Here is a 13,225-nt window from a genome sequence, read left to right as displayed (position 1 = left end):
TAATCGATTTTTTTTTTTAATGCAACAAACACTTCCCCAAGTTGTTGATCAAAGCAAAGCCGGCATGTAATTAGGTTCTCACAGAAGTTCTCACGGGTTTTGATGTGATGGTCGATTGACTCTTTTCATGTTTTCAATGAACAGAATATGTTGTGGTTATAATGTTTACACTGAAACGGAATTAAAGGATTAGAACGTGACTTTCACACAGGAAGACGTTTAATTGGTGTTTATTTCATTCTATGTTGCCACCTGTTAGCATTTACCAAAAGTTTTCATTGATCGCTATTTCACCACACTGTTTATTTACAGTATACTGACAACTATTTATCATAAAAACTTACATAATATATGATATCTTTAAACAGAGGTCTCGCTAGGATTTTAAAACTGGGTCTTTCTGCCTCTGAATTCAATCACTAAATATCAGTACATTTTCTCACTCGGCCGCCAGTTAAAGCCTTTGAACTAGCCGCCTAGCTGTTGCATCATGTTCTTTTTTTTTTTTTTAATGTACTCTTATAAAATGGCAACAGTACATCAAAGAGTCTTTCTGTCACTGAATTATGTCACTGTAAATATCAGCACAGTTAACTGATCAACACATTTTCCCACAAAGCAGGTGGCTGAAACAGGACCGGCAAATCTTTGAATTTTCCCTATTACATACGTACGGAGGACTCCCACCTCAGTGATTTTTTGCATCCCAGATCAAAAATTGGCGTCCAAATACGCGTAATTAAGCGTTTGAGATCTCTGAAATTAATTCTTCTTTAGAACTTGCAAATTTCAAAATATGGATTATATTTTTATGGGCATTAATCACCATTTTCAATGATAAAACGAGCAATGTATCGAGGTTTAATTTATCAATTCTTATCGTAATTTTTTCATGTTCAGCATATTTTAAAGATATTTTAAATACATTTTCTCTGGAAAAAATCGGGAGCCAAGACGGACACCGCATTATAAGCAGGATCGCGAGTTATCCAGGCGTGAGTTATCAAGGGAGCGGTGTATTCTAGCCATGTTCTTCGTTGTTTTTCTCATGCTATATTTCTTGACAAGACAGTTCACAAAACAGATTACCTACCTTTTGCTAATAAGAAGTCAGCAAATTCCTGGGTTTTGGGAAACCTGGCCTTTTCAGGAATAGGAGGACCAAAAGGTGGGACATCTTTAGAACGGCTAACAGCAATACTGAAATTACCAACACTTCCACAATGAGTTTGGGAACATTTTTTTTATATAAACTCTTGTGTCAAAATCAATATCTAAGTGAAATATGGAAGAATTTAATGCAATCGTATTTAATAAGCAAGACTGCCATGAAAACTGATTGACAACTACTAGGGGTAAAATATACCTTTTAATTAAAACTTGGTTTTCATGCTGTGTTTTTATTTTGCTCATTTGCTATTACAAGTTTATAACTTGATTGGTACAAAATTCCATATTATTTCATAAAATATGTATCTTGAAAGATTTCTTTTTGACAAGTTATGTCATTGTATCCTAATGCAAATGAATCTTTGTCTTTGCCTACAACCTCAATCAATGTATTAAAATAAACAACGATATTTCTGCAAGACAGAAAAAAGAAAGATAAATTTATGGTAAAGTGCGTTCCTCCAAGAATACTTGTCTGATCACACTAACATCAGGAAATAAACTTCACTGCCTCCTAAATTCAACCATTCCTGAAAATTTGAAAAATGCTCTTTCCTTTTTAGGTGAAAGACAGACATGGGACATAACTCTTCCAGATTATCTCCTCTTGTCACTGCTACATGTCTGCCCATATAAAGTTTGTTCTCCACCTTCAACGTGAGCAAAACAAGAAGAATGCTCAAAGTTGCTTGCATGGTTAGGATGGCTTGATAGGAATACGCCATTATGTATACTCAGAGAAACATAGTATACTATAACATTTCCTTTCTCAATTGAAAATATTGCTTAATTTCATTAGATTAGTAGAATAAGTAATAATACTGAATTACACTGGGACAATTAGAATAAATTGGAATAAATAAGAGGCAGAGGAAATGCAAAAGCATCCAACCTCTAGCACAGAAAAACTTTGACTGTAGAAGGAATTACCCCTCTTCTAAGATGTAGCATAACCAGAAATAAAATATCAGCACAACAGTGTGTGGCTAATCCCAATAAATGTGAAATAAGGGTGTTGCACTACCACTGCAAAGTTCCTGGGATATTTCTGTGAAACATACAAACCCTACAACTGGAATGCTGGTTGTGTTGTAATGAACAGACTTGGTGATCATCCAGGCAACTTTTAGCAACCCAACAAACCTCGCATTGGAATCTGCAAAGCCAGATTTGTGTAGAGAGAAACTTGTTAACAATGACTGTGCATGCCAAATGACTGCCTCCACAATTTCTCAAACAGAAACACTGTTTGAAAGCAAGACTCGTTGAGGTGTATATAGCTTAGATTGGTGGCCTTAATGAGGTCAACTGGCCATCACCAAATTGAGGTCAATTGGCAACATAAGAACTCTTACAGTGAAAAAAGCATCAAAAGGACTTACCGTTTATAAGAAGTGATACTGGACATCAGATCAGCACAGAAAGACATTATATGAAGTCTTCTGCTGAAAACTCCTTGATATGATGACCTTCCATTTTCGAAGACTTAACGAAAACAAGATTTTCAAGATGGCTGAAACCTGCAATCTAGGAGAAGTAGCAACTTTAAGAGTTTTAAAACAGCCATCTTGGTGGCAATATTAAAGGTCAGATCTGTACCATTTTTATTTACAACCAACTAGACATCATAAAAAGTCTTGCAAATGAAAATTCCATGCTGATATGATCACTCAAGCAGAAGAAGTAGTGATAACCATGGTGGCCATATTGGACATCTTAGTGGCAACATTTTCATCTATGACCAACTAGACATCATAAAAGTTATTTTACTAAAGGCCCCATACTGATATGACCATCCATCCATTCAGGAGTTGTAGCAATAACAATATTCTCAAGATGGCAGCAGTGTTGCCAAAATGGATGTGCAAGTGGCACTATTTTCATTTAGAACCAACTAGACATCAGAAAAAGTCTTCAGGTGAAAGTACAATGCTTATATGACCAGTCATCTATTAGAATTAGCAATAATAAGATTTTCCAGACAGCCATATTGGAGATCAGATCAGAACCATCTTCATCTGACACCACTAGACATCATAAGATGTCCTTAACTGAAAACTGCATGTTGATCTGACCATCCATTCACAAGAAGCAGCAATAAGATTTTCAAAATGTTGCTGTGGTAGCCATACTGGATTTCCAAAAAGCACCATTTTCATTAGGTCTAACTAGACCATTGGATGAATGCTTTTGTAAAGTGTCGTGGTAAGCATTCAAATGGTTTAGGAGGAAATGTGATAACAAACTTTTGCTAATGTAAGGACAAAGGACAAACAACATTCCATCAACTCCTCTGGTCTATGATCAGTTGAGGTAATTTGAGAAATTTCTCCCAATTAACTGAAAAAAATGAAAATCAGCACAGCTTAACAACACTAAATCTCTATATCCACCTACTATGCATATGGATGGCTGGATGGCAGAAAACTGCAAAAATTTAATGGATTCCAGAAGGCATAACAATAGACTGACGGAACCAAGTAAAAGCGTAACTGGAAACATACAATATACATGACCAACAAGCAGTGACAACAGGACATAATCTGAAAGCTTCTTCCCTTGTCTATATGGATAGGAAACATTTTTTGTCATCCTGGAAGGTGTGGTCTCTGGAGGAAGCAAAGTTTATTTCCTGATGTCGTCATTTGGAAATGCATTTGAAGGAGACAAACAAATACAGACATGCCCAGTTAATTACATGATTGTCCAAAACCACATACTCTGTTTGGATGTAATTTATCTCAAAATGGCTACCAATGTTCTTTCCTTTACTTAAAATTCTTACCTGTATGATGTTTTATCTGAACATGGATGATGAACTTTGACGATGATGAAGACGTGCTGAAACTGTGAACGTACAGATCTGGGTGTAAATGGAAGTGAGCCATGTTCTTGAAAGACTATGGTAACAATATCATTTCCTATATGCCGCTTACGTAACAGCTGCAAAGAATAAGAAGTCATTTCAGCAAATAATGGAAAATGAAAATCTATACTGTTTACTGCATGTGTGAACAGACAAAAATTATATTTATATGCTAAACTCAGCTGAGATCAGTTTTCAAAACTCACTTAATTATTTTTTTGTTTCATTCCATGATAAAAGGATAATTAAACACTTAGTGATTAAGAAACTGTAATTCAAGACACTACACCAATCTCAGCAGTCACAGAGTGACTGTTGTGATCTATTTGTGATCAGATCTCCATACAGAGTGATTGTAATGATGGATTTGTCATCAGATTTCATTGCAGTGGCAGAGTGACTTGTGCTAGATTTGTGATCAGAGCTCATTGTATTTGCAAAGTGACTAAAGTGATGGATTTGTAATGAGATCTAAGTGCAGTGGCAGAGTGGTTGTTATGCTAGATCTGTGATTAGGAATATACACAGGGACATCATAATCAATCCAAAGTATCATTTCCTTAATTGAGAAACTTAATCTCACACAGTATAAATCAAATTGGCCAAAACTGAACGATTTAATGTACCCTTGTGTGTATTGATATATATATTCTCACAATAAAACAGAATAGAGTCAGTGCTGAAACAAAATTCACCAGCTGCCTGTTAATGAGCTTAGTGAAAGTATGGTGGATGCATGGAACAGAAAGAATGACAAAAACATGGACAGCCAGCTAGACGCTACACTCACCTGCAGCCTGTTGTTATGACATATAAAACACAATCACATGGTAGTCAGACACACAAAGTGATGACACTGAATCATAACTCACCTGCTCTCTCTCTCTGGTTCTGAATGAAAGCAAGTTTGACATGTGGAATATAATCTGACAGACAGACAGACAAAATAGACAAAAGGACTGTTTAATCATAAAACTCACCTGCTGTTATTTGGGTTGGAGAGAATCAGTAAGAGACCGGAAAATATTTCACAAAGACAGACAGACAGACAGACACCTGTGAATTCACCTGCTGCCTGTCGACTGGCATGAGGTGAAGCAGGGTGAGCACTTGAAATGTAATTTCAAAGTATACAAAGAAAAATGGTAAAGAAGTCTGACAGATCACAGAACTGAACCAAAATATTGGAATATAATCTCAAAATACACAGGTACACAAAAAGACAGAAGAAAAACAAGATTAACAGTACTGAAAAATGCTCAGAACTCACCTGCTGCCTGTTGCTGGGGGTGAAGGGAAGTAGGGTGGACACATGGAACATAATCTCACAGCTGTTAAATGTTGCGTACACAGAGTGAGTCCCTGTGGAGTCAGCTGGAAAAAGAAAAACAACAACATGAAAATTTATGTATGCTTTTGTACCTGAATTTCTTGTTTGAAATTTTTCAATCTCACCAAAGTTAGCAGGTTATGTTTAAACAGGCTTTTTCATAACAACAAATAGTGTAGATTGCTATTCATCACACATAATTAGGAAAGTGTAAATGATTGTAACATTTGATTTTCATCCTTTAAAGAAGGTGTTTAAATCAATGCAATTCAAAGAAATAAATTTGTATCAGAGATTAAAACTGAAAAATAGAAAGACATGAAGCCTATAGATGTCACATCATTCAACTGCTAAGGACTGACAGCATATGTAAATACTAAAGCTGCAACCCCTACACATGTAAACCACAGGCAATTAGTTTCTTTTTAGTACAAATGGGGAAAATGACTGATAATATCCGCAGCCCTTCAACCAATCAAAATAACTCACATTTTTCAAAATCTGACCCCTTGCCGATTCGATGTTAAATTTTGTATACCCTCAACAACTTGTAGTTTGCATAAAGGAGACATTCCAAATGTTTTATCATTTTAAGTACTTATGTTGAATTATGTCTTGTCTTCTTGAGCCCTTTTTTTAGAGAATATACTTCCTGCATATCACACAACAAATTGGCTACATTCAATTCTGATTGGTGGTTAAAGAATTATGTCTTGTCTTCTTGAGCCCTCTTTTTAGAGAATATACTTCCTGCATATCACACAACAAATTGGCTACATTCAATTCTGATTGGTGGTTATTCTTTAACTTGGTCTGGAAAGAACCGTTACTCCCAAACAGAACTGAAAGTAACTATTCATGAAGACAAATATTTAAAAAACACAAGTGCTCAAGTATCTAAATTCTTTAGGAAGCATCATTACTGAATAGTCCATTGATGAAAAATAATCATTAGTGAATAGTCCATTTAATCGCAGTCATCATCACTGGAATAATCCATTCGTGAGGAATGCATCATCACTGAGTAGTCCATTCATGAGGAAACATCATTACTGAATATTCCATTCATGAGGAAGAATCATCAACAGTCCAGTCACGAATCCCTTAAATATTGATGAAACATCATCAGTGAATAGTCCATTCATGAGGAAGCATCATTAATGAATAGTCCATTCATGTGGAAGAATCATCAATAGTCCAGTCATGAATCCCTTAAATCTTAATGAAACATCAATGAATAGTCCATTTGTGAGGAAGAATCATCACTGAGCAGTCCATTCAAGAATCTTTAAATTTCTAAGGAATCAAAGCAATCAATATTTCATCACTGAAGAGTTTTCTGTGTTAAATTAAAAAGCATATCTGTTAAGTTGGAAATAATCTAACTGCTGTACATATATTGATGCAAGACATGTCCATCAATCACTATGCTTATATAGATTCCAACAACACTGGTTGAAGAAGAGTGATTAAATTTTGTATGATGCTGTACAAGGATGAATAGATGACAATAAAGGTTGCTGTTCTTGGAAGAAGCCCACAGAGGAGGGGTGGGCCAAAAGTTACATTTGATAAGAAATACAGGCTCCTTGTAACCTGTACTCCAATGACATCAATCATGGGATAGTGATCAGAATAATCATTTGGTATGGTGATTCAGGATGATAAGCATATCATGGAATAAGGCAAGAAAATAACTTCGTACTGCCTTAGAACAATACTGTACATTTGATTTCGTAAATGCGTACAGCATTACCTAGGGCAGTTTTCTTTATTTTGTTTTCATTTAATGTTGACCGAGTAATACATGCATCTTGTCAGAGGCTGTTCACAGCAAGATGCACATATATCACAATGTGCAGGGGTTGGGTACTTAACCCCTGGCCCTTGCATACTTTATTTTAGTATTTATAGGCAACATATTGTCATGTACAGACAGTGATTGCCTAGATCATGTCAGGAGTGTCTATAGTACACAACGTACTACAGCCACAGGGTAAGTAGTAGATTATACACAGGTCAAATCTGCAATTGCATATGTATTTTAAATGCCTTGTATCGATATAGATTTTATCTTTCATATTTGTTTAAAACTCAAGAAAATTTTGCAGTGTTTGGGTATAGATAGTCAGGGATGGTCCTGGCTTTTAAAAAGCTGTCACCAAAAAAATCGCCAACCTCAATATTTGGTCGCCAATTTTCAAAAAGTGTCGCCAGATCAAGTAGTGTACATTTTTTCAAGTGTTAATTTAGTCTATTAATGTAACAGGCAATGAAAATTACAAAAGATGGGTAGTTAGTACTCTAATTACAACAAGCAATAACAAAATGTTACACAGTGTTACATGAAGATCTGTCGCGATTTTAGGGCTGCCCACTTGTTGAATGCAGTTTCAAAGTCTAATTTTTCACACCTGTACATGCTGATTCTCATTAAATTCTCAAGAGATGAGATGCAGAGTTTATTTCTGATGTCAGTTTTTATGAGGTTCATCTAACTGAATCCACGTTCACAGTCTACAGTGCTGACAGGTGGCACCAGTAGTCTCTCAGCAGCCCCCCTCCCCTTATGGCTAGCTTCACAAAGCTTGTAGTGAATTGCTTCCTAATTCCCAAGAATGATCACTGAATGCTGTATAAATTTTCTCGACAAGCAAAATATGATCTCCATTCCCACGAATGAAACTTACAGAGTCAACACCTGGCAATATTGGACCGTATATATAAGCATAAATTCACACCCAATTTAGGGATTCTTTCACTCCTGTATTTTGAGAAATAAATAATTGTTATTAATTATGCAAAACTGTTTTTTTGTGCTATTTCTTGTTGCGGAGTTTAAGTCTCTGCAGCCGTAACATCGATTGATGGCAAAAGGAAAAGATCAATGAGTAAAATGCTGCACTGGTGACAGATATAATTGTGACTTGAGATTTTTTTCCATTTGCTTTGTATTTATAAGCAGTAGTCAGTACTTCAAAGGTTATCAGTTTTCTATGAAGGTTCAGCAAAACTATTATATTGGTATATGTAAAAAAAACCAAAAACAACAGAAGGATTAGCCATTCAATTAATTGTATCTGTTCTATTCGCGTCTTCAGAAGTCAGTTAGTTGTAGGTATAGTTCGGTAGCATGACTGACAGTATCACAGCATACAGTACTCAGCCCAGGTGTCAGCATAGCAGATTATGATGTAACAATACACTGTAAAGATGGGGTTGTCAATACGAACAAAGGATCGTTTGTGTAACAGATTGATTTCAATGCATTGCTTAGTCAAGTTTGTGGCTTCCTTTCGTTCTCCCTTTTAATGTATCCAGTCCAAATCCATGATTGTATGTACAAATTAAATAACCAAAAAGTCTGTCGCCAAAAAATTCGCCAGATGGGATATTTTCGTCGCCAACAAGGAAAAAAAATCGCAATTTGCGACATTGGCAAAGCCCAGGACAATCCCTGGATAATGATCAGTTTGAGACTTAAAATTCTGAATGCCACTGGGGGGAGTTGACATATTTGTGATAGATGTTGTAATACAAAAAACATCATTGTGAAGGAAGATTTTCAAATTTGTGCTATATCCAGATGAGAAAAGGTTGAATCCTAGCTCTAATAAAGGTGTTTAGTATCTGAGAAGATACAAATAATATCTCATAAACCCTGCACTTTGGTATTTAGCTTCAACTCAATGTAATTTATGTTTTATCTTTTTCTGGACAAAGGCATGCTATGCTCTGACCTGTGCTACACCATAGGTAACACTAGAGTTTCACGTGTACTTACCATGCCAATCATACTTAGTATGTACCCATTAAATCTTCTGTGAAGTCTAGCCTTGTTTGATTGATGAATTTAAAGTCCAGCTAAAATTTCAGCTAATCATATTGCTACATTCTAGAATTAAGTTTTAGTTGAGGCTAAATTTATGTTGGTGCAATCCACGCTTCATCTCTAATTTAACCCTATATTTCGCCTGGATAAGACTTTGTGTAATGTGATAAAGGAAAACGATAACTACACAATGTTTCCTCAACTACTGGTAGGTGAAGATGTTCAAAATGTAAGATACAGAACTGTCACCATAGTAATTTATTGTCAGCATTCATGTTAACACTGTTCTCATTTATTGTATTTATATAAAATAATTTTCCAAATATAGCTCAAAATCATAATCTCTGAAATGTTAAAATGCCGATTTCTAGACTGGATGCAAATCAAAGTTATTTTATCATATGTCTTTAAACATGGACATGAGATGAGAAGTTTGTAAAAAAAATTGATAAAAATTTGGGATTCTGGACAAAAGCAACATAAGATTTTTGTCCATTCAATCTGATAACTAGATTCTTAATTTAGAAATATTTTCCCTGATGTACAAACTGACTAAAAGGCATGGTGTCAACTCCATATTTGCGCACATGGTCTGCCATCACATAGTTCACTTACAAGTCAAGATCTACTCCACAAAATACTACACTACTACCCACCATCATGACAATTTCCAGGACTACTGTATCACACAATTCATTGACATATCAAGGTCTCTAACACTATCTCTCAACTACCCAGCATCATAATGATTCCCAGGTTTGGTGTTACACATATAGCTGAGATGTCAAGGTTTATACTACACTCTACTACCCACGATCAGGATGATCTCAGGTCTGGTGTCACAGTTCACTGACACGTCAATGTCTACAACACTATCTACTACACTAATACTCACCATCATGATGACAAGACAAAGTTTATACTGTCTGGTTATGGCCCCTGTGTGGAACAACTTAATTAATAAATGGATTGATAGTTAATTAATTACCCAAAAAAATCAATTTATTAGTTAGATTCTGATCCACCAGCACATTATTGTGAAGGCAAATATAAGCCCATGCTGTTCACTGTTAGATGTGAGTCATACAAAATATATTTAGAAGTAATTCTTGCACCATGCCTTAAGAAATAATTACATTGGTAAATTTCATAAGGTTTAAGCCCAGCATAACAAGTTTAATTATGCGATACAATAAATATGCGATACTATAAATATGGTTTCCATCACATGTAAGTTTATGCTAGAAGAGTTAACTCCCTTTGTCTATGTTATGAACTCTCCACTACAGATGTTCACAGTCTCTGCTCTCCCAACAGTCGCACTGAATAAAGCATGTGAAAGATTAATTTTAGAGACTGACTGAACACATCAAGCTAACTGGTAATGAGACATCTGACAAGCATGGTAGGAAATGTGAAGAAAAAAAAAAAATGTTCTAAAGTGTGCTTTAGTGGCCGTTTCCCTCCAATCAGGCAAGCTAACTGTATATTTGGTACAAATTATGTCAGCGAATTTTGACCAAAATGGAGATGGGGTACTTATTAAAGCATGTGCATGTATTATGTTGGTAGATACAGTAGCAGTGAAAACAGCAGCCAATGAGATATTAGTAAGCTATGAAAACAGTGACATCTTTTTCAAAGGCTGGGAGAGATAACTGGTATCTTAAACAGGTGTTCAACTCATCTACAGGAAACTAGGTGTAAAGAGGGAGTGTTCTGGAAAAATAAATGATACGGCCTGTTACATCAACAAAAAATGTGCCTGTACTACCTGTACAAACAACTTTATAACTTCCTTTACCATGGAGATTGAAATGTGTTTGTGTGTATGTGTGTTTGTGTATGTTTGTGTTCTAAACTGCTTTTTAAAAGTACAACTGATGCATAAAAAACAATGATGCTCTATTGTTTGTGTTTTGGGAAGTATGATAAAATAATTTTAAAAAATTCTGTCCCAGAACTTATGGTGAAACTTTTTTTCACCTAAGTCAGATGTTCCAAGATTTAAGAAATGTTTAATTTGCACCACCCTCCATGGCATCATGCAATAAAATAGATAAACAAAATGTTTATTTCATAATAAAATGAAAGAAACTAACCTTGTTTTTTTATCAGTTATTCTTCTGTTTTTTTTATCATGGCATTAAAGACGAAATATATATCCACAAATTCTGTGTATGTAGTGTAGGTATCCATACTGTAGCATGTGTCACTTATGTCACATAACACACAATACATTGTTCACTAACGTAAACATACAGAAAAAAATCATGTTTGGTTGTATTCAAAGGTCTGAATATGTTATCCAACTTAAAACTGGATCCAACAAAATTGCAAACAAGAGAAGGAAATATCAACTGATTGCGTGAAAGCCTGACACGGTGTTAGGTGCAAAATAACCAAGATTGTACTTTATCTAGGTTAACTCTATTACAGTATCTCTCAAATAAAATCATTACTTGAAAATACATTCGCTGTGAGTACAAGTTACAATCTTTTCATTAGCATGGGTTACAAAAAGTGTTAAATTAAGCTCTGTATACTATTTACCAGGCAAATATCAATGCCTGTTTGTGTTATCACTCAGATTTCAAGCAAATAGAAGCCCTGGTGGTGAATAAACAAAACTGGCAGTGAGCAATAAACTAAAATAAAATGATTCAATGAATTTGTGAAGGCCAGAAGAGAGATGATCTCGCCAACAATATAATCATTAACATGGATGAACTTCCAGTCTAATTTGATCTCATTCCTGGATGGACTGTTGACATGATGTGGGTTAATAGTGTGAGAATTTGCATGACTGGTGCAGATTTATATATTAAAATTTTTTTAAACAAATTAGTCTTTGCAGTTTCCACTTCAGGGAATTTGTTGCCTCCAATGATAATTTTTCACAGCATGTATTCATGCACCAAAAGGATGGAGTGTACAAGAAGGGTTGGGCTGATGACATGTTGCAGTGGCTTAAAGAGTTTTATCTCAAGTACAGTTTCATTTTTTTTTAAAGATAACATTTAAGTTTGAGTGCATTTCCCAAATCATTTAAAAGGTTTCCACAACTTATGACTCAAAAAGAACCAGATGTGTCCCAGAAAAAACAGTGCACACAAAAATTACTTTAAAAATGAATTTATTGTGTCCCAACAAATATGGTGTCCTCACATAAACAGTAATTGGGCATAGCTCATTTTTGGGGATTAACATGAAAATGACCAGGAAAATAGGTCTACTATCTTATGTGCTGTGGGTTTTAATTAAAATGGGTCAAATACACTTTTGAGCTAAAAGACCACTACATCATGTGGTCACATGCAGTTATGTGCATCCTTACATCAGAAAAATGGATAATTTAAAACTAGAGAAATGCTGAGCAGTTTCAGACCATAAATATATCCCCACCCATCCTGCATCCCACCTCTAACCCATCATGGATATTAATCTATCGTTAAAAAAGAATAAACACATTCTGAAAATGATATGTTAACATCAAAATATGAACCAAGTTTCACAGCAATTCACTATCATACACAGCATACAGTTACGTCAAGAACTGCAATAACTTACGAAAATCATAGAAGCATCAATATCTGCATTTTTTGACAATGATCATGTCATATAATGTATGTCACAGCAAATTATAAAAAATGCACGATAAATGGCAGGACTAATTGCACTAACAAAATTGTGTTACACACAACATAGATATAAAACAAAAAGGGCAAAAACTCAATATAAAATTGTGGAGCAAAGTGAATTGTCTAAATGCGCACTGTCAAGTAATAGCTATAATATCAACCAACTTTCATGGTAATACATCAAAAACTAGTTGCACTAATAAAATTGTCTCGTACACTGCATTTAGCTACAAAACAAAAAAAGGGCAATAACGTCAACAACAATTGTCACAGCAAAGTAATTTGCCAGTATTTGCATCTTCAGGTGATGAACATTGCATTTCCTGTATTTCACAACAATCAATCAAAAACTGGGTCAAGTTGTACTAACAACTTTATGTCATCTG

The 13,225-nt window shown here is 35.1% G+C and overlaps 1 protein-coding gene across 3 annotated transcripts in view; it reads right to left on the bottom strand.

Annotated features, from left to right (window-relative positions):
• LOC149808399 (signal-induced proliferation-associated 1-like protein 2) overlaps positions 1 to 13,225 on the bottom strand; it is a 210,271-nt gene that overhangs the window by 78,376 nt on the left and 118,670 nt on the right. For all 3 annotated transcript variants that reach the window (XM_089976661.1, XM_089976669.1, XM_089976678.1), the window contains exons 7-9: positions 5,307 to 5,410; positions 3,956 to 4,113; positions 1,094 to 1,200 (exon numbers count right to left, since the gene is read on the bottom strand). In XM_089976661.1, coding sequence (XP_089832787.1) covers positions 1,094 to 1,200; positions 3,956 to 4,113; positions 5,307 to 5,410 — 369 coding nt within the window. The remainder of the gene's footprint in view (positions 1 to 1,093; positions 1,201 to 3,955; positions 4,114 to 5,306; positions 5,411 to 13,225) is intronic.

Source organism: Sinohyriopsis cumingii, chromosome 1, assembly GCF_028554795.1.
Source record: "Sinohyriopsis cumingii isolate HCF-2022 chromosome 1, ASM2855479v2, whole genome shotgun sequence".
Classification (NCBI taxonomy): Eukaryota; Metazoa; Mollusca; class Bivalvia; order Unionida; family Unionidae; genus Sinohyriopsis; species Sinohyriopsis cumingii.
This window is presented reverse-complemented; position numbering and strand designations above follow the sequence as displayed.